Raw genomic sequence first — 27,354 nt, 5'->3', positions numbered from 1 at the left:
AAAATGATTTTAGTTCTAACACTTACAACTTTGTATTCTCCTACCAGGTATACCCATTTATGATAAATTGCTAAACCCTGGGAATCAGTAAGCAATCAAGCATAATCCTTTCCCTGAGGGAAATTAAAAGATATTTGAGATTAGAAAATTTGTATTTCCCTATTTCCTTAACCTCCCATTTCTTCAGTATTAGTTATCTCCTCTATAATAAAAATCACAGAAATTGTATAACTTAATAAATGTTATGTCCTATTCCACTCTCTATTCCCATAACAAAATATCCTATACATGATGACACCAGACATGTCAAAATTAGAAATTAGAATTTAATTTGAATCCAGGATGCCCTGACCCCAAGACAGTTATCTATTTTCATTGCTTCTTTGAAACATCATTGTCTTACTTTTCTGTAGACCTTGGTGATTCTATAAGATGCTGTGACATCAGAAGGGGATTTTGAGGTCAAGTGATGAAAGAGTTATATTTTAAAAACATAACATAGAACTATATGTTCACAATCTATGGTTTCATTACGATAGGAAGAACCTGGTGTGAAAACTTCTGTCAAAAAGAAGACAATAGCAAATCTATGATTTACTAGAAAAAATCCAAGTGACCTTTATGAAGCAATGAATGATAAAATTACTTTGTTACTATTGTTTTAGTCATATCTGACTCTTAGTGAGTCTATTTGCAGTTTTTCTAGGTAAAGATAGCTGAATACTTTTCATTTCCTCCTCCAGCTCATTTTGATTATGAGGTGATCAAGGTTTGCACCAAGGATTAGAACTGAAATCATTGATACAGTCAAAAAACATTGCTTAAATATATACTATTAGAAGGTTTATTGTGCTAATACCAGAAATATAAGTAATTGTCTGAAGACAGCCTCAGTAAAATGAATCTGCCTGACTTCAGACCTTATCCTCTAAATACTGGGCTCCCTAGTTGCCCTGGCTTAAAGGGAAGGAGAAAAAGAAAAGGAATATTTGGAGAATCAGGATTGATTTGAGTTCAAAATGACCATGGTTGTCCTAAAGGACTTTCAAAAATAGGAGTTCCTACGAGACAAAATCTAAGGATACTTAATGTGAGCATCTGGGGAAAAGAGGATAAAAAGAAAAAATAATAAATTTACTTGTTAATTTTATTATAAATTTGAAAGGAAAACAAGTTGCATATAATAGGTTTGTTATGCTTTTTTATTACACTACTATGTAAAACATGTTTTATTCTATTTTATTCTATAATATATTCTATAATTCTAAAATAATTTTTAGATTTTATTTATTTTGAATTTTACAATTTTCCCTCCCCTGCTGAACCCAAAGAGCCAGACGGAGACCAAAATTTGATAAGTTTGGAGATCTTTAATTTCCTGAGGACTTCCTGGGGATGAAAAGTACCCAAATAAGACCGTACCTGAGTGTTCAGGGGATAAGATTTTTGTAGTGTTTTGAGGGGGGTGTACAGAAGCAAAGACAGCAGTTAGCTATATTTTCTTGTAATATATAAACAATATGACTCAGTATAGATAGGGGATTAGACAGAGTGGGAAAGGGTCAGGTTCTCTGTGTTATGTCTGAACATGCTTCCTGAGACAGAGGGAGTCACATATTTGTGGGCTTCCCACAGGTTTGAGGGAGTGAAATTTACTCTTTTTATGGTTCCAGCCACATCTGGGGAAAGGGAGGCAGTCTTGGGATGAAACAGGAATTTTACAGATACAGAAGGTTAATTAGGCTAACAAGAGTGTTTTGTGAATCTTTGACAAATTTATGGTACATCTATGATCCCCAGAGTCAAGCATTTGGGTCCTATCTGATTATTTTCAGACCCAAAGGCACCTAGCCAAAGTTATATTTCTGAGGAGTTTCTTGGGGCCCAAAAAGGTGTCAAAGGTCACCTGCTATACAGAGATTACACAAATATTGATACTGTATTTCACCCCCACCCCCCACAGGAGGTATTCTGTTAGTCTATACATTGGTTCCATGTCATACATTGATATGGTTGAATGTGATGAGAGAGAAATTATATCTTAAAATAAATTTTTTAAAAAAACTTAGTAACGATATTAGATGATTACTAGGTGTTTGATCCTTGTTAAATCATTTAACTTCTCTCACCCTTAGTCTCTTTATCTGTGAAAGAGGTATTCATGGATAAACATCCAATTAGAATAAATCTTAAGGAAAAAAATGAGAAAGAAAAGGATAAGGGGGATCGATGGGAGTTTGAAAATATAAGGAGAGAAGCTAGATGGAGATCTGAAGATAGAAAATAATAGAAAGCATTAGAGATACAGGACTTAGATGATGGGTAAGAATGATTCATGACATGGATGTTTGAAGGGGTATTCCAATTTGGATTTTACATATTTGGACAGCTCTCATTCACTTTTAAGATTCATGGAAACATTTGTATATGTGTATGTTTTTTTAAGATGACTTTTTTTCCTCTGCTCCCTACCCAATGCTACAGCCTGTCACTTCTTCCTTTATTCATCTTTAAAATATCAATCCAAGGTTGTTTATATAATAATGAAAATATCAATGAATACTAGCATTTATGCAATTTTTACAGTTTTCAAAGCATTCCAAATATGTGGTCTCAAATGATTCTCATAGCAACATTATGAAATAAGTGTTATTATTACCATTTTTCAGATATGGGAAAAAATGTGTCTGGGTGGTTAAGGGGGCTTACTCAGGATCACACAGCTAAGAAATGTATAACCTAGGATCAGAACTGAAGTGATTCATTCAGTCAGAAAACATGGTTTAAGTATGTACTATTAGTTATTGTGCTAATGCCAGAAATATGAGAAACCTAAGAAAGTCCCAGCTCTCAAAGAATTCACAATCTAATACAGGAGAAAACATGTGAGAATTATGTATGTTCAAGTGAAATACAGGGTAAATTGTTAATTATCAATAAAGGATAGGTTTAAGTATCAAGGTTTTAAGAAAGGCTTCCTCTAGAGGAAAGATTTTCATTAGGCCTTAAGAGAAGACAGGAAAACCAAGAAAGGGAGGGAGGGAGGAAGACATAAGGATGGAGAGAATTTTGAACATCAAGTTAAAAAAATTAAACTCTCTAGAATAGGAAGATGGAATATCCTTTTCTTCCTTTTTTTTTCTTTTTTTTTACATTTTTCTTCCATTTTATTTTGAATTTAAAAAATGAAACAAACATTTCCATAGTATAATAGAAGAATAAAAAAGGTGATTACACATGAAATTGCATTAAACAGCAAACAGAACAGAATCTGTAGATCACAATTTAGGTGTTTAGGTTGTACAAACACTGGAAAGAATTGTTTTATTTTGTTTTGGGCGGAGGGAAGAGGACAAGAGTCTACAAAGAGTCTACAAAGTTTTTGAATACAAAACAGGACCATGTTAAATCCTAGAGGTGATAGTAACCAATGGAAGTTGATTTTGTGTGTTAGGATGCATAAAATAGTCAGACAGGTACTGCTGGAAGATCCCTTTGTCATCCTAATGTAGAATGGACTAGAGAAGTAATAGATTTGTGGCAAGGAGATCAATTAACCCAGTCCTATAACAGACTTCTTGTGAGGTGATCAAGGTTTGCACCAAATTGTTGGCAATGTCAAAGGAGAGAAAATAAACATGGGTGAAGAATATTGTAGATGTAAAATCAACACCATTGGCAAAAGATTGTATATGAAGAGAGAGACAGAGCGAGTAGTTATAGTAAACATAGATTGTACACCAACAGATTAAGACTAAGATTGGGAAAATGGAATTAGGAAGTTTATAAGTGAAAATCATGCCTTACTAACCTAGCTATATTTATCATCATCATCAGTATTTATCATTTTCATCATATTAGATTCCAAAAATACCCCATCTTATATTTAGTTAATTTTTAACAGGTGTACATGTGAATTATGACAGCAGCTGATAGCACTTTCCTCTTTCCTGCTGCCATCAGCTTCAACACAGCAGCTTTGAAAAGGTTGATCTTGAGTATAGCTTTCTGTTATGTTTCTCTAGGGGCTTCATTTATTACATTTTGGAGGTGAGAAAGTTTTATTTCTTAAATTATTTTTTCCATTATTCTGTCTCAGAGACTAAGATGAGATCATTCATATTTAAATCTTTTAGTTTTTTCTTTCCATCAGTAATATTCTATAATGAAAATATCACTGGAAAGTCTGACATATTGTTCTTAAACAATGTAACTATTATATTTAAATTTTGACTGAATATGGTAGAATGGATAAATAACTGTTTATTCAGAAATATTCTCATTTGAATCCTTCCTCTGACACATACTTGTTGTAAAACCACACTGTACTTGGAGTTAGAAATCGTGATTTTTGAATTCTGACTAATGATTAGCTGTGTTACTTTGGTAAAGGCACATTCCCTTCAGGATCCTTAGTTGTCCCCTTGGGAAAAAATAAGAACTTAACACTATACGTGATTTACAAATTTCACAAAACAAACAAATAAAATATTCAGCCAATTTTGTCATAAGACAATATATGCAGCATCCCAAAAGAATTAGTGCCATTCAAAAGGAAGCAGGTATGATAAAAGGAAGGCTCAGAAGATGATAAGTTTCTGTCTAAAAGAGACATTGTTTTCTAGGTTCCACATCTGATTAATTAGAATTGTACTTATTCCTGTGAATGTCAAGAAAGTTTTAACTTCATTGTCAACTTTAATACTTTTAGTAAGTTTAATTGTTTATAATTGCACTAAAACTTCTGGAGTACCCTATAAAAATATGAACAATTTTCATGAATCAAATGTTTTAACTGGAATAAGTCTCTTTTGGAACAAAACTTATCTCCTGATCTTTCCTTTAAAGAATATTCCTCAAATTCTCATTCCTCTAGTTACAGTGCCACAAGAATATTTGCTTGAATGTAAGGTTTATCATATGAAATATTCCTTAGAATCCCAGAAGTGTGGATTAAATCTGATCATTATGTCTTCTTTCATTCTCTGTTCATTTATGATATCCTTTGTCAAAGAGAATTAATATTATTTGATAAAATCAGCTGTGAAAATTATCAAATATCATATTAAAATAACAAATAGGATTATTTAATATTTCAGATTTACTCTAATAATTTCAAGTTCCATTAATTGAGGTGATACTCTCTTCCACAGGAAATATCTTCCTGAAACAGAATGAAAAAGGGCTCTAAAACTTACAATTTGATTTGTACAGCCTTTTCAGCATATCATCCTAGGTTATCACTGGAAGAATTGTTGATACACTCAAGATTCCCAAATTTAGACTCAATGATGAAATAACTTGATGGGAATCTACTGAAACTACCCTACTTCCAACCTCACTTGTCCAACAGAATTTGCTTTCTCTCTTCAAGTTCATTCCAAGGTGGGACCATATTTCTACCTAATGTCACTTCTCCTGCAACCTATCATACTTATCACACCCAGATTCATCTCCTAGCCACCCTAGAATCAATTCTAATCTTGGGAATCTTTTTATGTTTTTCAATTGTTTAATTCATTTCCTATTCTCTGCAATCCGATTTAGGGTTTTCTTGCAAATATTGGAGTGATTTTCCATTTCCCTCTCCCAGCTCATTTTATAGGTGAGGAAATAGAGGCAAACAAAATGAATTCACTTGCCCTGGGTCACATACCTACTAATAGCATAAAGCCAGGATTCAGGTCAGGTTGAATTTCTCTAACTCCTATGTCACCTAGTTACTTCACTCAAGATATACAATACTTTTATTCATTTTTCCTTCTCAGATCCATATAGACTCAAGCTCATTACTTTTCCTTTTACAAAAGTCTTCTAGTTTCCTTAATGTCCTATATCTAAAGATTAACTCTCTTCTCTCTCTCTCTCTTTTTCCTATAGGAATTATGCTGAGCATTGAAAGAAATCAAAGTGGCATGGTCACATTAATCCTTTTAGGTTTCTCTGATAATCCAGAGCTCCAGATTCCACTCTTCCTGGTGTTCCTTGTCATTTATATTGTGACTGTGGTGGGGAATCTGGGGATAATCATCATCATCAGGATTAGTCCCAAACTCCACACACCTATGTACTTTTTCCTTAGTCACTTATCCTTTGTGGATTTCTGTTATTCTACTGTTGTTACTCCCAAGTTGCTAGAGAACTTAGCTATGGAAGACAGGACAATATCCTTCAGGGCTTGCATCACCCAATTCTTTTTTGCTTGTGTATTTGTGGTGACAGAAACATTTATGTTGGCAGTGATGGCCTATGACCGTGTTGTGGCTATTTCTAATCCCTTGATGTACACAGTCGCCATGTCCCAGACACTTTGCACCCTTCTTGTGACTGGGGCATATGCATGGGGAATTCTCTCTTCCCTTATCATCATTTCTTCCCTCCTTTCATTATCTTTTTGTCAATTTAGTGTCCTCGATAACTTTCTCTGTGAATATTCTGCCATCCGCTCTGCAGCCTGCTCCGATGCTTCTGTGAGTGAAATGATTCTTTTCACCTTTGCCACCTTCAATGAGGTCAGCACACTTGTGATCATTCTTACCTCCTATCTTTTGATTTTGGCTACTGTCCTGCAGATACATTCAATGAGTGGGAGGCGTAAAGCCTTCTCCACATGTACCTCACATCTCATGGCCATCACTATCTTCCATGGGACAATTCTCTTCCTCTACTGTGTACCCAGGGATCAAAACCTAAAGGAGGAGATCAAAGTGGCCTCTGTCTTTTATACAGTAGTAATTCCTATGCTGAACCCTCTGATCTATAGTTTGAGAAATAAAGATGTGAAAGAAACTGTCAACAATGTAAAAGTCACCAAAATCTTACCTCAATTAATTTATTCTCATTAATTCTGTTTCTTTATAATCTCAATGTATGTTGATTCAACAATAATTGGTCTTCATTTCTCTGTGCTTTGGGCATGCCCCTGAGAAAATGGAAATATATTTTCTCCTCACTCCTATAATCATGCTCCTCTTTGTAGGCACAGTTCAAACACTACTTCTTCACACTACAATTGCACGCTTAAAATACAAATCTTCTACACAAAGCCTTAGCTTTCTGTCCCCCATCCCTTCATTTCCCTTTCTCCCTGGATATCTAATATATATATATATTATGTATTTATTATGCTAATTTTCCTATGGATGTTTGTTGTTTCGATAATAAAAAATTTTGTTGTTCTTTAGTCATTTCAGTCATGCTTGACTCTTTCATAAAACCTATTTGTTGTTTCTTGGTAAATATAATACAATAGTTTGCCATTTCCTTCTCCAGCTGATTTTACCGATGAGAAATTGAGGCAAATAGGTTTGTTTCTTTCCTGGGTCACACAACTAGTAAACCTCTGGAGCTGAATTTGACTCAGGTCTTCCTTAGTCCAGTCCTGGAATTTTATCTATTGTGAAATCTTGTAAAGATCATTTTATTCTTTGTAATTATAGCCCCAGATCCTAGAAAAGTACTTGGTTTATAGCAGGTATTTAGTAATTCTTATTTATTTACTGATAATCCATTAAATTATTGTACTGTTTCTCAGGTCTGAATTGGGCTTAAAATTCTACCTGTTACTTTACCTTACACACATTATTTCCAACTCTTCCTTTCTCCATCATACTTTCTTGTATTATTCATTAGTAATTTGCTTGCTACTTAAATGGATAAGTGATCTTATTGATATAAGTGCTCCCTCCAGTTGTTTTGCCAACTATTCATCCTCACCTTTCAAGGTGTGACATTTTGGTCCATGTCTTTCTATTTCACCAAAGAGGATCTACCATATGTTTTCTGGTGGGTCTTCCTGCCTCAAAACTTTCCCATTCCAATCTATTTTTCATTCAGCTATAAAAGTGAGCTTCATAAAGTGCAGGTCACCCCTATAATCAACTAACTCTGGCAGTCTCCTGCCACCTCTGGGATCAAATACAAAATTCTCACTCAGGTATCCAAAATCCTTCATATTCTGCCATACTTCACCCTTTGAAGAATTCTCAAATCTTATTCCCTACCATAAACTCTTTGATAAAGTAATTGACCTGCTTGCCAATTCTTAAATAAGATCTTTTTTCTGTTGGTTCTGGGAAATTTATCTGGCTATTCCTCATGCCTTGTGAAATCTTTATGGCTATCTTCTTTCTTTATAGACTCCTTTTTGTCTCAACTAAAGTCCTATATTCTACGTGATTTTTTTTTACCAATATATCTGAATTCTAGTGCCTTCCCTTTGTTAATGACTTATTTAATCTGTAAATATTTGTTTGCTTGTTGCTCCCCCTTTAGGTTATGAATCCTTAAGAATGGAGATTGTATTTTGTCTCAAAAGAAACAAATACATCCTCAATACTAAGCATAATTTCTGACATATTGAGAATTGTTGTGTTCCCTAGATACGAGTGCTTGAATATACTTCTGGCCCATTTGCTTTGTGATTTTGTGTCATAAAGATATATTTTGTGTTATATGCTCCCATGCTACCACATTGCATCTAATTACATATTTTTAAAATCTTTTTATTTCTCAACTGAATAAAAAAGTAATTTAATGTTCTGTTTTGTTTTGTTTTTTAATATTGAGTTCCATATTCTCTCCCTCCCTTCTTGCCTCCATGAGAAGGCAAGCAGTTGAATATAGATTATACACATGTAGAAAGGGAACACATTCCCCAATTAGCCCCATTGCAAGAGGAAACTGAGACAAAAAATAAAAACAAAGTTTAAAAAATATGCTTCAATCGATATTCAAACTTCCAACATTTCTTTATCTGTAGGTAGATAGCATTTTTCATCAGAATGCTTTGGAAATGTATTGGACCACTGTATTTCTTAGAGTAGCTTAGTTGTTCAGAGTTAAACTTCATGCCATATTGCTGCTACTATGTTTTTCTGGTTCGGCTCATTTAACTTTGCATCAGTTCCTGTAAATCTTTCCAGGATTCTGTGAAAGCATCTTGTTTGTCATTTTTTTAAAAGTCTAATAGCATTCCATCACAATCATATATCATTGCTTGATCAGTCATTCCCCAACTGATGAACAGTTCTTCAATTTCTAATTGCCACCACACACACACACACACACACACACACACACACACACACACACACCTGCTATAAATATTTATTTACATGAAGGTCTTTTTTCTTTGATCTCTTTGGTGTCCAGAACTACTAGTGCTACTGCTGAGTTTTCTTTGGTTATAATTCCCAGTTGCTCTTCAGAATGGTTCGATTAGTTCACAACTCCAGCATCAGTGCATCTGTTTTCCCCCCCATGTTTCCTTCAACTTTTGTTAACTTTTTTCTGTCATAATAGCCAATCTATTTTATATGAATTTGTACCTCTGAATTATTTTAATTTTAAGTTTTCCAATCAATAATGATTAAATATTTTTTCATGTGACCATGATAACTTTGATTTCATATCCTGAAAACTGTTGATATCCTTTGACTATTTATCATTTGGGGAATGACTTATGTTCTTATAAATTTGACTCACTTCTCTGTATATTGGATAAATTAGGTTTTTATCAGAGAAACTTGTTATAGTTTTCTCCCCACCCCCAACTCCTCCAGTCTCCTGATTGATTTCCTTCTAATCTTAGCTTCCTTGGTTGTTTGTAGGACACTTTTTTAATTCAATGTAATCAATATTATCCATTTTACATCTCATAATGTTCTCTAATTCTTGTTGGGTTTAAATTATTCCTTTATCTATAGATCTGATAGATAAGATATTCTATGCTCCCCTAATTTTCTTATGCTATCAACCTTTATCAGGTATCCATAATGATATCATATTTCTATGCAGTATGAAATCTTGGATTATACTGAGTTTCTGAAAACTTTCTAGTTTTCTCAGCAATTTTTGTCAAATAATGATTTTCATTCTCAATATTCTAAATATTTTAATTTTTCAAATAATAGATTACTATAGTCATTTACTATTGTGTACAAATCTATTCTTTTGATCCACCATCCTATTTCATAAGAATTACCAGATTATCTTTATGATGACTACTATGTCATGTAGTTTGAGATCTGGCACTATGAAGTTACCTTCCTTCATATTCTTTTAATTGATTGTAGGTTTTGATAAAACACAATGGGATGCAAATGGAGGTATTTGACTTTGCCTTAAACATAAATCACTCTGACTCTCGCTGATTGACAATAATAAATCCTAGCCCAAGCATCTGTTGTTCATCCTTTGGATTTTGATGACTCAGAGTAAGTGTAAATCGCTAATGGGAGGGTTTTTTCCTCCCAGACCGATTTTTTTTAATAGGTAAAAAGAGGCTATTTTTTTTTTTATTATTTCTTTCCTAGCCTTAATCAGTGGAGTGTTGCTCAGACAAATAAAGACCCAGGAAAGATCTTAACTTAAAAATGTCTAAAATCCCCTACTGAATCCAGATCCATCTCTAGTCACCCTAATTCGTGTCTTGTCACTAAATCTAGCTGGCTCTGAATTAGAAAGTGATGCTGGGGGCGGCTAGGTGGCAGTGGATAAAGCACTGGCCCTGGAGTCAGTACTACCCGGGTTCAAATCTGGTCTCAGACACAATAATTACCTAGCTGTGTGGCCTTGGGCAAGCCACTTAATTCTGTTCGCCTTGCAAAAACCTAAAAAAAAACAAACAAAAAAACGAAAAAACAAAACAAAACAGAAAGTGATGCTGGTGGTTTTGCACAGCTCTCTCTCAATTTGATCCAATTTACTTGTAAATCAAGACATTCCCTTTCGAATGTCATTGATCCTCTTCAAGAACCAACAACAGCAACAGCAGTTTTCATAAATGGAATTTATCTTTCTCTTACTGCTAGATTTTCTGGGTAATGTATAGAAATATTAATGATGTATGTGGGATTATTTTATATTTTAGAACTTTGCTAAAGTTATCAGTTATTTCAACTAATATTTTAGTTGATTTTCTTGGAAATATCCATTACTATATGACTCTAGAGTTTACATAGATCAATTGTTCCCTTTTCTGTAAAGAAGGATAGAGAAACTTCTATACTTTAAAGTTTTTCTTTCTGTCTTTTTCGTCACAACTTCATCTAATTGCATCACTTTGTAAGTCTCAGCATCAGCATTTACCATTGGGATTTTATTAACTCCAGTAAAATCAAGATAATGAGCTTCAGTAAATTTCCTTCAGGGATTTCAAGGAAATCATGCTCTGTAAAGATAACCCAGAGGAATTGGAGAGTCTAGGTTATATAGCAGAAACTCAGTAGGACTCAGGCCTTGAAGGCCAAAACAAAGATGTAAGATCCAGACAACTGGACCCAAATACATATTCCAGACATAAGAATTTTAAGACTTGCATCTCTGACAGCAGGTAGGAGATGCTCTTCCATCTCCTTTTCCATGGATTAATGAAAAATTTCAATTTTGTTATTTAAAGCATCCAGAAACTTCATTCATTTGCCCATCTATCTATCCATTCCAAAACATGTATTAGATGAATTCTATATCTGTTCAAGAGATTTTATTAGGCCATAAGGGATACAACGATTAAAAACACAGGCACCCCTTCTAGGAAAGAATATATGCTTTTTTATGGGAAGGGATATCTTAGAAAAATGTCCTAACTTATTGTAGACCAAGCTAGGGACAATGGAGAAATCTAATAAAATGTTCTAGGAAAACCTAAAGATAAAGAGAATGCTCATTGATGAGAGTGGAGTATTATTACAATGAGGATTTTAAAAGGCTGCATATCATATTGCAATAAAATATGCATGTTTCTTAAAGGCTGCACAGAATTTGGGTTTTATCTTGAATCTAGTGAAATATTTTTCCAACCCTAGTGAAAGTTTTATATGAATATAGGCAGTCAGGAAAGATTAATAGAATTTTTTGAAATTACAAAAGAAAATATTAGGTTTTAAGTAATGACATGAAGAAAAGTTAGAAATGTGTGTTGGAACCAGATTGTAGAGGACTTTTAATGTCAGATTAATACAGTTACACTTCATAAGAAGTCACTAAAGTTTTGCTTTTGTTTTTGTTGTTTTTAATTAGGGCGGTGAATCCAATAAGATTATTTTGAAAGCTTTTTAAAACAGAGAAAGGAGGAAGAACATTTTGGAAGATATTGTATAATTTATGTGAGTAGGGATGAGTGTCCTAACTGGGCTGATGCTCAAATGAGTAATGGGGAGATCTGAGAAACATTGTGGAAGCATAAGCAATAGCATGTGACAAGTCTTTGACTGCATGAGGTGAAAGAAAGAAAAATGAAAAAAAAAAACCCAAACAAAAACAACTTCTAGATTTCAAGCCTAGATGACTAGAAGAGAGTGACTGGTATAAAAAGACATATACATATTGGCATTTATTTGATTACCATTGGAAAAAAATTAGTCATGTACTGATTGATCCTCGAATGAATACTTTCTGGTTTCCTGCCTTTGATTAAAAAAAAAGTCATCATTGATTGTAGCCATTTCCAGTCAAGGGATTTTGAATTCATGTGAGCTCTGTAGCATAAAATTGACTAGGAATTATTAAATTAATACAACAAATGAGCCAAGTCTAGAAGCTGGGGCTTACACCTATTCTTCCTCTTCAGCAATAGGTACAAAGCTTATGAGAATAAAATAAGTTCTACTTTCTTTATAAGAAGAGATCAAGGAAATATAACAGATTTTTTAATGATTCAACTAACCCAAGAATATGCATAGTATGTGTTTAGAAAATAAATGATTCCTGTATGAAAGTCTAACCCCAGGTCTATTTCTTCTCACTTTCTTGTCTCCTTAGGAACAGAAAGAGGGTCCAGAACCATTTTGTCTTTATTCTACATGAAATTATGCTCCAAAAGATTGAGTACCTGATTCTCTGTCCATGAACCATGGTGATCCCTGAGAATAATCAGAGTGTTGTGACCACATTTATGCTCTTAGGATTCACAGATTTTCCTGAACTCAAAGTATTCCTTTTCCTGGTGTTCTTGACCATGTATATCATCACAGTTATAGGAAATCTGGGCATGATCTTAATCATCAAAATCAACCCCAAATTTCATACCCCCATGTATTATTTCCTTAGTCATTTGTCCTTTGTGGATTTTTGCTATTCTTCAATAGTCACACCTAAACTTTTAGAGAATTTAGTTATGGAGGATAAAAGAATCTTTTACTCCAGTTGTATGCTACAATATTTCTTGTCTTGTACTGCAGTGGTTACAGAGTCCTTCCTACTTGCTGTGATGGCCTACGACCGCTTTGTGGCCATTTGTAATCCCCTTCTCTATACAGTTGCCATGTCTCAGAGACTTTGTGCTGTACTGGTGGCTGGATCCTATCTCTGGGGCATGTTTGGTCCCTTTGTTCTCCTATGCTTTGCCCTACAATTAACCTTCTCTGACTATAATGTCATCAACCACTTTTTCTGTGAGTATACCGCTCTTATTTCTGTCTCCTCATCAGATATCCATATTCCACACTTATTGCTTTTTGGTTTTGCTACCTTCAATGAGGTGAGTACCCTCATCATCATCCTTGCCTCTTACACTTTTATTTTTTTCACTGTAATAAAGATGAATTCAGCCAGTGGGAGGCGTAAAGCTTTCTCCACTTGTGGCTCCCACCTTACTGCCATCACCATCTTCCATGGGACCATCCTTTCCTTGTACTGTGTGCCCAATTCCAAAAACTCAAGACATACAGTCAAAGTGGCCTCTGTCTTTTATACAGTGGTGAACCCCATGTTAAACCCGCTCATTTACAGCTTGAGAAACAAAGATGTAAAGGAAGCCTTCAGGAAACTTATATACAGAAATACCTTTTCTCATTGATTATACATATCTTCATGTCATTGGATCATTAGAGTTTGCTAGGTGACATAGTATTCATTTTTACAATCTTATTTTATAAACTAGGGCTCAGAAATGAGAAAACAACAGAAACAACAATAGCAATAATTGACCAAAGTCACAAATTTGGATTATCCTAATGAACAATTGACAGCATGAGACTTCTGATTCTTAATTGAGTGGTTTGTCATTTTTTTTCCCTCAATGTTTTTCTATATATATTTCTATACACTGAAGAAGAAATCAGTTGATTCGGCAACTGCTCCCATTCTTTATTCTCTGAAGCAGTATCTCTTCTTTTGGTGTTTATAATATTGACATTATGTTGCTGATAATTCAATTTTCCATCAGATGGATTTGAATTGATTTCCAGTTTCCTATTGACTCAAAAACAATTCTGAAATCCTGTCTGCTACAAGAGTTGACCATAAAATGAACTTAAAAAAAATTCCAGAAGAAAAATCCAGTTTTTGTTATATGGGAATTTTAAAAAGAATGGAAAACATTTTATTTTAAAATAATTTTAATTTAATTTACTTTTTATTTCAATTAACTTGAATTTTCTTTCCCATCCACACACTTTCCAAACTAAAAAGAAAACCACACACAATGCAGCAAAACAAATTAAAACATGCTTTGTAAAATATGCCTAGTCATGTAAATCAAAATTCCATATTGTAGAAATATATTTTCCATGATTTCATATGCTTACCCTCTCCATGGGTGATGAAAATACTAGAGGAAAGGAAAGAATTTCAAAATGATTCTTTTTTTTTTAAATTACAATGTTAATTGTTTAAATGGAAAAAAATATATTGGCTAAATCGAAAGATATGTCTCATTCTGCATTTTTAATTCATCACTATTGTATCAGGCCATAGCATGCATCATCAATAATAGTTTGGAACTGAAGTTGACCATTGAATTAAACTGAATTGTTAAATATTTCAAATGTGTTTGTCTTTATAAGGATATTTTTGGTATCTTTCACAATCTGATAATGAAGTGAAAATCTGAGATCAAATTAAATTATATTACTGTAACTTTTTTTATCATTTCACATGTTTATTGATATGTTCAGTTGATTGCTATAACAGTTGTATATACATATCATTTGACCAATTATCATTTAGGGAATGGCTCATGTTCACATTTATTTTAATAAAATTTGATATTTTGAAAATGATGCCAGACAAAATTACTGATAAAAGGTTTTATATCAATTATATGATTCCATTCAAATTTTAATTGCATTTGGTTTTATTAGTTTAATGCATTTTTAATATGTAACCAAAATTTTCTGTTATAATTTCTATGAACCTTCCTATAACTTATTTGGTAATGAACTCTTTTCACATCCATAAAGCTGAAAGTAATTTTCTTTTTGGCTTTATTTTTATATATTTACACCTAATTGTTTGTATGTATCAGCCCAGTACCTGTCATTATATAAATGTTATACTTATATTGCTATGTTATATAAATGTTTATTCCTTTCCCCATTTAAGTCCCCATTGGAAACATCATAATATATAATATTAAGTGTTGGGTTAATTAAAATATTCACCAAATTATTTTTTCCAGTTTTCCCAAGAGTTTTGGTCGAATAATGGGTATTTTCTCTAGTAACTGTAAGCTTTGATTTTTATAGAATACTAGAATATTAGATTTGCTTCCACATATTATAGAACAAATTTGTTCCAATGATTTTTCGCCCTATATTTAAGCAGTACCAGTTTCAATGATTGCTGCTCTGTAGCATAGTCAAAAACATTGGAAAACTACAAATATTTCATTTTCTCCTTTACATCGAAGAATGCTTTAGCTGGAATCCTACTGCATTCTCTTTTCTCTGGAGGTAAATACACCTTCATGTGTACATGCACACACATGAATATTTATATGCATACATATTTACACCGACCTATCAACAGGTTACATGTATCAGGTTATATTTGTATAAATGCATAAACATGTTTGTGTGCAAACAATGTGGACTTTAGTATATAGTTCTATAGAAAAAGGATTTAGAAAAGAAAGAATATTCAGTAATCTTATAGCTCAGGCTTCTTTTTACTTTCATGGGAAAAAGGGAAATTATTTGCTAAAGATCCATAAAGGTAGTAAGTAGCAAATACTTTAAAAATCTGAGAAGATGGATAGGACCTGATTTTTAAGTTAAATGAAGAGAACCAGGATAACCACTGGAAGATTGATGATGATGTTTTTCCTCCCATGGCATTAGGGAGGTGATACAATGACATGCACATTAATTGAATTTGATTAAGAGGGATGCTGTATTAAGTCACCAGAATTGCTTTCTCCTCCAGAGCTCTCTGAGTCCATTGCCCAGATATAAACCAGGACAGATGGAGATAGTCTTGAATGTGAGGCAAATAAGGTTAAGTGATTTACCCAAGTTTACACAGCCTATAAGTGTCCATGGTCAAATTTGAACTCATGTCCTCGTGACTTCAGAGCCAGCACTCTACTCACTGTGCCATCGAGCTGCCCTTATACAACAAGAGTAATATTGTAATGATGATCATCTGTGAATAAATTAGCTACTCCAATTAAAAATGATCCGAGATAATTCTTAAAGACTCATGATGAAAAATGCTATCCACCTCAAGGCAGAGAACTGTTGAACTCTGAATGCAGATACACACACACACACACACACACACACACACACATATATATGCAAATTCACATTATATACACATATATGCTTATTTTTTGGTAATAAATATTTTCCGTATGGTTTTACTTGTATAATCTGTGAGTGAGAAAGGGAGTGGAGAAAAAGAAAGAATGCAGATCATTTTTAGTGCTTTTTCATATATATATAGAAATGGATTTTTCTTTTTTCGTTTTGGTTTTTACAAGACAGTGGGGTAAAATGACTTGCTCAAGGTCACACAACTAGGTAATTATTAAGTGTGTGAGGTCAAATTTGAACTCAGGTCCTCCTGTCTCCAGGACCAGTGCTCTATCCACTGTGCCACCTAACTGTCCCTTAAAATGGATTTTTCAAAGAAAATGTCTTTCTACATGTGTAAAATTAATAAATATTAGCATATTCAAAGTATTTAAACACAAGATGGTTTGTAAGTTGATACTGATATAGAAATATTAGAGTCATATATATACTTATATGTGATACACATAGATATATAAGTTAAATATAGGCCTACATATAGATATAAAATTAAGAACAGCTATTTGGGCTGTCCATTCAATAGAGTATCATTATTATGAACCATAGGTATTCTTTATCTTTTTTACTTTTTCATATGTTAATTATTAAAGGTATTATTCTATTATTTGCTTGTAAATCTTATTGATCTCATAGAACTCAATTTGATTAGCACAATATCATATGAAAACAGGGATATCTAAAGGACTTCATCATTGATAGAAAGCAATTCTTCTATTATTATTCTTCTCCAGAGTTTCTATAATATGAGAAAACCCCTTTTTAAATATGTTCCCCTCTATTATCACCTTGACTGTGATAATCAGAATAACATTGTTAGAAAATATAAAGCTATTAATTTTTTCAACTATTTTGCACCTATCTGAATGGGAGACATCTTGCTGCATTAGGTCATTTGAATTATTCTTCTGCTGACTTCATTTTTATGAATAATCAAAAGCCATCATGGTATCTTGTATTCTTTTAATCGACACTAAATATCAGTTTCAGCAATTGTGTTTACTAATGCCTTCTGTTTCCCATTTCAAACATTTAAACAATTCCCATTTAAACAACATATTTAATTCATGACTGAATAATTTTCAATGAGATTTTTAAGAAATAAGGAAACCACATGGATTTTTTTATTTGTTATCTATTCAATAATCTTTTTTGCAATAATAATATCATTTGTGATTTAATATAATTTATCTTGTGTGTCATTTCTGTTTCCTTATATAGTGCATTGAGTGTTAGTATATTAAATTCTAAGTATGTGGTCATCTCAATGCATTAGATGACAAAAATAATTTAGTACCAAAAACTAACAAATCTTATACAATTGACCAATATGTAACAATGAAGAATATTAGTAGTGCCTTACTTGTTCTTATAGAAAAATAGAGCTATGACTTGCACTTGATTTCAGTTATATTATTTTTTCTCCTCAGGCTTCAAAAATGTCCTTTTTTGCAACCATCACACTACTTTGAATCAGAAATAAAAGGATGAAGAAATATAGAGCAAAAAGATCATTTCCATAAGGAGATGCTGAATCAGTGATTTTGGTTTTCCTGATCAACAATATAAATCAATGTGTTACCTAGTGGCAAAAAATATAATTAAGATATTTTTCTGCAAATTAAACATGTGTGTTTTTATGTGCATATATGCATACATATGTATATTGTGTATGTATGTATGTGTGTATAATCAAATATGTTTAGGGTTTGAAACCATGTTTTCTTCATTGAACTCGAGCTTGGAAATATGTCTGGTACTTAACACATAGTAGAGAAAGACTTCTGATATAAACAGAAATCAGACTGGGGGTGCTTGAGCCAAATATTCTTCATATATGGTCTAAAGACAATTTTCAAGCTATGATTATTGAATTTCATGTACAAGTTTTCCCTCTATTAATAAGTGTTCTAGCTTATGAAAAGAAAATTCCTGCCATCAGTCATCCCATATTGAGGCTTTCACACATACTCACACATGGGGGATGGGGGGGCAGTAATTGGGAGTAGAAAGAGCAACTCTTAAAGCTTAATAACACCTTAACATACACAATAAAACTGGTTTGTGTGAATCTTTTAATAATATCATTGAAAATAATTGTAGACATACTTAGACATTTGCCCAATCTCAGGAATCATCTGAAAATAGTCACAAAATAATCATCATAATCCAAGTATTTATAATCACATACTTTGTGCTAAACCCTAAGTTCTAGGCATTCTAGTAATGTATGAGGCAGCTAAATGCCCCAGTGATTAGAGTATTGGGCCCAGAGTCAGGAAAACATGAGATCAAATTCAGCCTCTGATACTTCCTAATTGTGTGACCTTGGGTAAGTCACTTAACCTCTCTTCACCTTAATTAACTGGTGAAGAAAATGGAAAGTGGAGACTGCACCAGTAATCTTGCCAAGGAAAATCCATGGCCATTAAGGTTCATGGAGTCCGAAGTATTAGACACGACTGAACAAATCAACCACAAAGGCAAAAAAAAACAAGTGTGAGGAATGAAACAATTCCTATATGCAAAGAGATTACATTTTATTGATAGAGAAACTAAATCATACACATAAACATAAAGTTAATAAATATAAATATATTAAATTATTTAAATATAGAATACCTTGTGGGTTTGAGAGGTTACAGAGAAATAGAAACAGATTTTCTAGACATTTTTCTAGAAAAATGAATCACCAAATGTTTCAAATACTATAAGATAGTTTGGGAAGGATTAGAATGCAAAAAAAGAAAAAGAAAACTGAAAGAATGCTCTCAACTGGAGACAAATAAAAATTGAGTGATGACTTCTATGACTAGACTCCAAAGGATTGAGGAAAAAGTGAAAGGAAATACAGTGGAAATACTGAATGGAGATGAGAAGAGAGATAAGATAATAAGAGTTGTTTTGCTGTTTGTTTTGTTTTGGAAGGCTGGGGAAGAATAGTAAGTATGAAATTTGTAGGGAGTGAATTTGCCAAGGTGCTTACTTATCTGTCTACTCACACAATCTCAATTGTCCTTCATTCAATTCAGAGCCAAATATTAATTCATCTTTGCTTCATCCTTTCCCACTTATATAAATTTTTATATAAAAGACATGATATTTATTAGTACTAAGGAGGACTAGGGATGAAGAAATAAGGATACAGACTTAATCTGTTCATTGATTGATATAGGAACCTGTCAGATAACGAAATTGCCTCTCCTAAGAAAAGTTACTATTCTATGTGCGATCGAATGCCTTACAGAGATGTCTAGTGGATTCAGAGGTTAAGTGACTGATCAAGGATCATATAATCAATATTTGCCAAAAGCTGGATTTGTATCCCAGTTTCCATATGGTGTTGCCTCTTTTGGCAAAGTAGGACATGTGATATATTGATAAATAAATAGAGATGAATTGGCATTCTGTACTAAAAGGATAATGATAATGCTGCTGCTGCTGATGATGATAATGATAATGACAGGAGGAATAAAAGATTAGTTCTAAAAGTCACTCTAGCTGTAAATATTTGCAGTAATTGTCTGATTATCCTATAAGCCAGAACATGAAGCAAAAAGAGGAATGGATTAGGAGCCAAGAGATTTCAGTTTTGATTCTTGTCTAAATATTTACTAGTTCTGTGACCTGGAATTTATATAAACCACAATCATCTCTTTTTTATCTGCATTAAGTGGAATAATATTTCCTCACCATTTTTCCTAAATGAGATAAGATATTGTGAAGTTTTAAGGTACATACATATTTTAAGAAGGGATTTTAAGATGTAAATTAGGCATGTAAAAATAAACCCTCCTCCTTTTCCTCCTTCTCCTTTAGTATGTCTTTAGATCTTTTTTTCTATCAAGTTGGCATTACACACAATTCACTCCTTTTAATTGTTTGTCTATGGTCCATGGAGAATAATGAAATACAGGATGGATTCTCTAAGGTCTTGTTCACAGAGGACATTGCAAATATAAGAGCCCTAGTATCATGCCTACATACAGCTTTCAGAGGCAGGAGAGGGGCTACCTCTAAAAGGTAGGTTTACTGACAATAGGGTAGTTTGAGTCATCATGCAAACTGCTCCAGGTTTTTTGTTTATTTGTTTTTAGGAAAAGTGAAATGAAGAAGGGGGTGTGTGTCTCTCTTAACTCTTGGCAATTTTGAGGATATTCTCTTACTTAAAAAAAAAAACCCTAACTACTTTGTAGCCCCCATCTATTTACATAGAGACAATAAAATATTCTCAACGTATCACAGTACTGGTAAGCTTTGTCAAAAAATAGGATAAACAGAAACAATATATAATGGACAGAGTTGTTAGCTCTGGGTCCTTGAAAAAAATTCATTTGCCTTTTGAAATCTTAGTTCCATCATCTATAAGTTGAAACCAGAACTAAATGACCTCTAGATTTTCTTCCACCTCTAAATTTCATTATTCTCTATACATTTCTGGGACCATGAAAATAATTATTTTTTTAAAAAATAACTTTATTAAGGATCTCAGAATAAGAAATGAAATATATTTCGTACCTGATTTGCCTTTGAATGGAGGGGCTGAGACTTTTTATAATGGGAAGAATAGACTGGTCTCTAAGACAGTTTAATACATATATATATATATATATATATATATATATATATATATATATATAGTCTAATTTGTGCGATTTTGCTGTTTTGCTGCCTCTCCCTACTAGAACAGACTTTTTCATGACAGGACATTTGGAGACAATTCATTGACACAAAAGAATCCTATTAAAGCCCAGAGTTCCAATTAAAATGAAGAGCAGATAACTAAGGAGGTTAGGGATGTATTGAGTAGAAAGGAATCAGAGAGCAGAAGAGGATGCTGGGGGTCTCTCCAATAACATTACCCTCGTCTGAGGTTAACTTTATGGGAAATAAGAACTAGAAATATCTATGTGACAATCAGCAGCAATACTGAATAAAGTGAAGCATGCTTGGGCTTCAGAAGACCTTGTTTCTAGCATGCAGCCTGTCCTTGGAGAGAGTCTTCTCTTTCCAGCTACATCACAGTTTCCTCCTCTGCAAACTCATTTGAATTCATAGAGTTTGCCTAGCTTTCTGAGTTGAATGTAAAATTTTTAAATGTTGGGAAACCTTTGGTTTTGTCTTTGTGTCTCCAATGCCAAACACTTAGCATAGCTTACTAAAGTTTGACTGAATTGATGTTGTTTAGCAGTCTCTTGAAAGGGATATGATCTTTCTAAATCAAAGGTGTTTTATGTGAAAAGCTAGCTTCTTGGTTATATTTCTGTCATTAGGCTGGTTGAATATTTAAGAAGAGTAGAAGCCTGGCACCCTGTTGTAACTTTGAACTGTACTTCAAAAAAGAGAAAGGATAGAGGTCCTAGACTGCATTATTAACATGGAGGAACTATCCTCTCCTGCTTTCAAAGGTGAGTAATCTAAAACCCAGATAGGTGGAAGCATTTAACTCAAGTAGCACGGTCCCTCATCATTCCTATACCATAGTAAAGAACTTAATGTTTAAGATCATCTATATATTTTTAACAAGGCATTTGAGTTAAGTGATTTGCCCAAGATCACAATTTGCCCAAGTAATGATTAAGTGTCTGAGACTGGATTTGAACTCAGGTCCTTCTGACTCCAGGGCCAGTGCACTATCCACTGCACCACAAGATCACATATATTTTTTAAAAGATAGATATATCTTTTAAAAGATAGAAGATAGAAATATAGATAAAAGATAGAAAATATATTGTCCAATTATCTCATTTTATAGTTGAAAAAACTGATCCTCAAAGAAATCAATATCTCACCAAGGTTATGCAGTTATATAATCTTGTAGCAAATAAAAAACTAGGATTCATATTCTTTGACTCTAAATACAATACTTGTTTCTACTTAAGTTCCTGGTTGAATTGAATTTAAATAGAAAATTCAGGCCTTGAACCTTGATCATCCCAATCCAAATCCAGTGAGTGCTCTTCACTAGACCACAGAACTAAAATCTGACTAAGCAGAGATTCTTTCATTGAAAGAAGAGAGTGGACTAATAATAGGCTGCAAGCCAGTGACTGAATAATAGTATCCAAAACCAAAATATCTCTAAGTAGGAATTTCTTCCCCAAATGGACTCTATCTCTTCTTTATATGATTAGAATGGAATTCCAATATATATATATATATATATATATAGAAATTATTGTACTATCTTGATAGCATCCTCCCAGATTAGCATAATGGGAAAAACACTGACACACATACATCAAAAAAGTTTTGTTACAACACAAGATCCAACACTACTTGTGTGACAATGAGCAAGTCTTCTAATATCCTTGGATCTTATTTTTCTCATAGGCAAAATGAGGTGGTTAAACTAGAAGTTATATGTGATCTCATAGTTTATGATCTATGTTTCTGTAATGTAAATAACTTTTATTTAATGCAGGAAAACAGGCTGAAAATGATACCATTTCACAAAAGAAGTCAGTTGGAATTCAGAAAATCACCATGTTCTTCACCCTTCCCTTTCTTGTGTGTGTCCCACACTATTCTCAGGCACACTTAGGAAGAAGTTAGTAATTTAATTGAACCATTTTCAAAATCATTTAATATCCTGACTTTAATCCACACTTGATCAGATTCAGGTAGTAATAACAATGATCTGAAATATGAACCTTAATAAAGTTGTGAAGTAAAAGTTACATTTAATTATGATTAAACATTAATAATAACTGTGAAATAATATGTTTCATAGCCTTGATGAGCTTGATCAGAATATATAATAAAACAACTCTGAACTGAGGGGAGTTTATAATTTTCATGAAAAGAATGGAAATTCATGAATAGAAGTTTAGGACTGTGGAATGCTCAATAAAGGTGGTACAATAGAATTTAATTCAAATCCTGATTTTTATAGATAGTATTCTATGACCCTAGGCAAGTCACTTGAACTTTTTCTGTCACTTTTTTCATCTATAATATAGGTATAAAAATAACATCCAAATCCCAGTTTAGTGGTGATGATAAAGTTAGACACTGATATTGTAATTACCAGAACTTCAAGTGTAATAAAAATGTGTTTTTTAGTATTATTATTATAGCTGTTACTAAACATTATCATTATTGATTTTATAAATGGTTGAATGGAAATATCCAAAGATTAATTATTCTACGTCAACATGAGAAGAATTTTTGATGGCATATCTTAAGGATCTGAGATTTACTCCATTTAAATCAGTGCTCATAATTAATTTTGGAATATATATATATATATATACACACACACACACACACACACACATATATATATATATATATATATATATATACACACACACACACACACACACACATATATATATATATATATATATATATATATATATATAAATGATCTGCAAAGAAAAAGTACAGGCATAAGCCTACATGAAAGAAAAAAATTTAGGCATGTGCACCATGTTGAATGAGAGTGAAGATTTGAAAAGTTTTGGATGTAGTAGAGTGCTTATTTGAATCCAATAAAAACAATCGAAATGCATTTACAAATTGCATACTTGATAAAAAGTGTTGTGTTGTGTAAATGAGGAAGGACACAAAGACACACATACAACAGCAGCACTAACAACAATGTGCCTTACTACACAGATGCTACAGCTTGTTGGGGAATAGAAAATGTTTGTATTTTTAAAAATACATAGTAAGTAAATTCAAGATACTGTGGGCAAAAGAAATGAGTATGTGGATCTATTAGAAAAGACCTCATGTAGGAAATATCTTTGTATCTCTGATTTGAAGAAAACTATTCTAAAAGACAGATCTGAAGAAAGTATTTTATAGTGATATACAAAATTGAATCTAAAGCCTTTACCATTATGAGGTGGGGGAAAGATTCACAAAAATGCTTTATCATTTCTCATCAATTTCCTAATTTTACAGAAAAGGGAGAAATTACTTCTGAGTAATTGCAGAAAAAATAATTTGATTTTAACCTCTTATCTACCTTGGGGGGAAAATGAGAAATACCATTCCCACCCCTGAGTTTTCAAATATTCTGGTTGAATTTCAACCTCAACTCAAAATTCTAAAGTTGTTGATAACCAACATAAATTCATTTTTCAAGGATTACTAAATTCCCCATCATAGTGATTCTCCATCCTTCACATGTTAGCTTCCTTATCTCCCAGCTATCCCATGATTCAACCTTAAAGAAACTCATTCCATACATAGTATTTCATGAAATGGTTTCTTTGTAGATAATAATTTGGTTTCACTTTAAATATTTTCCTTGATCATTCCATAAGTCTGTAATCTCTTTTCCTTTGAGGATTACTAAAACTATGTCTATCATCAAATAAAAAATTCTAATAGCTTTTGTCATCATTGATATTGTTCCCATGGAATTATATGAAAAATAAGAAAGATTGATTAGAAATTGAAGGGAGATAATGCTAAGGTGAGGGATAGGATGGTATGCTAACATGTAGAGTTTCCCAAAAGTATGATGATCTCTCTTGGGTGGCAGTATCTGGACATTATCCAAATGAAAGCTGACTGATCACTTGTCAAATATATCAAAGACAAAAGTCTTGTTCAGGTTTAGACTAGATGCAAAGATCTTTGATTGCCCTTCCCTATTAAAATTCCCTGACTCTTCCATGTGGATTCTCTAGTTCATGGTAGAACAGAGATCCCTATCAACTTCAATAATTCTTCTTGAGATAGTCAATTTATGTAAATTATTAATAGAATCCCAACTCCAAGAATGCAGACTTGTTTTATTTTATTTTGTTTTGTGTTTATTTTATACACCCTCCAAAGTACCATAGAACCATGCAAAGAAGAAGCATTTAATACTTTGTTATAATATCATTTAAAATATTTTAAATCCTGACTTTTTGATTCTTTTCTTCAGCAGGAATCATGATGACCAATGAGGGAAACCACAGTTCTGTTGTTACATTTGTCTTCTTAGGTTTCTCAGATTACCCAGATCTTCAAGTGCCCCTCTTCCTAGTGTTCCTGATCGTATATTCTATAACTGTGGTGGGGAATCTAGGAATGATTGGGATCATTCGAATCAACTCCAAACTTCACACCCCCATGTACTTTTTCCTCAGCCATTTGTCTTTTGTGGATTTCTGTTATTCCTCCATCATTGCTCCCAAGATGTTGGCAGATTTACTCATGGAGGATCGAAGCATCTCTTTTTCTGGGTGCTTGGTACAATTTTTTTTCTTTTCTACCTTTGTGGTGACTGAAGCCTTCTTGCTGGCAGTAATGGCCTACGATCGCTTTGTTGCCATTTGCAATCCTTTGTTGTATACAGTTTCCATGTCCCAGAACCTTTGTTCCCTCTTACTGGCTGGATCATATACATGGGGTACAGCGTGCTCCCTTATACTCACATGTTCTGCTATGCAATTATCATTTTATGGCTCTAACACAATCAATCACTTTTTCTGTGAGTTTTCATTGCTACTTAACCTCTCCTGTTCTGATACATATTTCAACCAGCTGCTCCTTTTCATCTTTGCCACTTTTAATGCAGTTAGCACACTTTTGATTATCCTGGCCTCTTATGTATTCATTTTTGTCACTGTCCTAAAGATGAATTCATCTAGCGGGAGACGTAAAGCCTTCTCTACATGTACCTCTCATCTAATGGCTATCACCATTTTTCATGGGACAATTCTCTTCCTCTATTGTGTTCCCAATTTTAAAAACACTCAGCTTACATTCAAAGTGGCTTCAGTGTTTTATACAGTGGTAATCCCCATGCTAAATCCTCTTATCTACAGTCTGAGAAACAAAGATGTAAAAGAAACAATCATCAAGTTAATGGATATTTGATTTTTTTCTTCATGAGATTATTTCCCATTAATTTGAAATTTCTAATGAAAAAGTTATAGAAACTAGCTAAAACTAGAAAAATTACAAGGAAAAAATAGAGAAAGCTATAGGAAATACCCTATATCTGATAAACTCCAAATGGATAAATGACTTAGTTGGAAAAAAAAAGTCATATAGCTATCACTGGAGGGGAAACATCGAAAAAAATAACAGATTAATACAGAAAAAATGCTCACGACCAAACAATGAATAAAGAGGATTAAGAAAGATAGATTTTGATTAAATTCAAAATATTTTTGCATAAATATTCAATAAAGCTTAGAATAAAATGAAATAATTGGGGAATATTTCAAAAAATTTTACTCAGTATGGTTTCATTTCTTATATTTATAGATATATGTTCATTTAAATCTTTATATACATTATTCAAATTTGCAAAAATAAGGCATTCTCCCATTGATAAATGAAAAACAGTATGAGCAGTTTTCAAGAAAAGAATTACAGGTTATTTATTTATCTATCTATGAAAGCAATGTTTCTAAGAACCATCAATTAACAAGTATACAAATTAATGAAATTTAAGAATCTATGTCATATCAGATTGTTAAAGATAGCAAAAGAGGCACATAGGAATAAAATAAATATTTATGGCAAAATATTGAGCATTCAGCTTGATGGTAAGAAATAAAGATTTGAACAGAAAAATTTGGTTTTATCTGTCAAAGTCAGATCATCTGAATCAACCTACCTGATCTTTGCTGTCAGAAAAATGGAACTAAATTAAAATTATTGTTTATCTCTTCTAATTCACACTCCTCTGTATATACTATAATCCTAAAATACCACATAGTTGTATGCCTCAATTATTTCATTTATAAAATGGGCATAACAAGACTTGTCTTCTCTATGTCAAAAGTTAACTGTGCAAAACATATTTTGCAAAGTTAAAAGTCATGTGTGAAATGAATCCCTTGAATTCCAGTGTAGCAAT

The 27,354-nt window shown here is 32.9% G+C and overlaps 3 protein-coding genes across 3 annotated transcripts; all 3 read left to right on the top strand.

Moving 5' to 3' along the window:
• Positions 1 to 5,885: 5,885 nt before the first annotated feature.
• Positions 5,886 to 6,845, top strand: LOC141519616 (olfactory receptor 5D18-like). The gene has a single exon (XM_074231808.1). The coding sequence runs from the start codon at positions 5,886 to 5,888 to the stop codon at positions 6,843 to 6,845; it is 960 nt and encodes a 319-aa protein (XP_074087909.1).
• Positions 6,846 to 12,853: 6,008 nt separating this feature from the next.
• On the top strand, positions 12,854 to 15,641 carry LOC141519615 (olfactory receptor 5D14-like). The gene is made up of 2 exons (XM_074231807.1): positions 12,854 to 13,775; positions 15,598 to 15,641. The coding sequence occupies exons 1-2, from the start codon at positions 12,854 to 12,856 to the stop codon at positions 15,639 to 15,641; spliced, it is 966 nt and encodes a 321-aa protein (XP_074087908.1).
• A 9,792-nt stretch (positions 15,642 to 25,433) lies between these two features.
• Positions 25,434 to 26,363, top strand: LOC141516918 (olfactory receptor 5D18-like). Its single transcript, XM_074227874.1, has one exon. It carries the CDS (start codon positions 25,434 to 25,436, stop codon positions 26,361 to 26,363), a length of 930 nt encoding a protein of 309 aa, XP_074083975.1.
• The last annotated feature ends 991 nt before the right edge of the window (positions 26,364 to 27,354 follow it).

This window comes from Macrotis lagotis, chromosome 3 (assembly GCF_037893015.1).
Source record: "Macrotis lagotis isolate mMagLag1 chromosome 3, bilby.v1.9.chrom.fasta, whole genome shotgun sequence".
Classification (NCBI taxonomy): Eukaryota; Metazoa; Chordata; class Mammalia; order Peramelemorphia; family Peramelidae; genus Macrotis; species Macrotis lagotis.
Note: the sequence above shows the minus strand (reverse complement) of the source record. Positions and strands in the feature narration are given on the sequence as shown.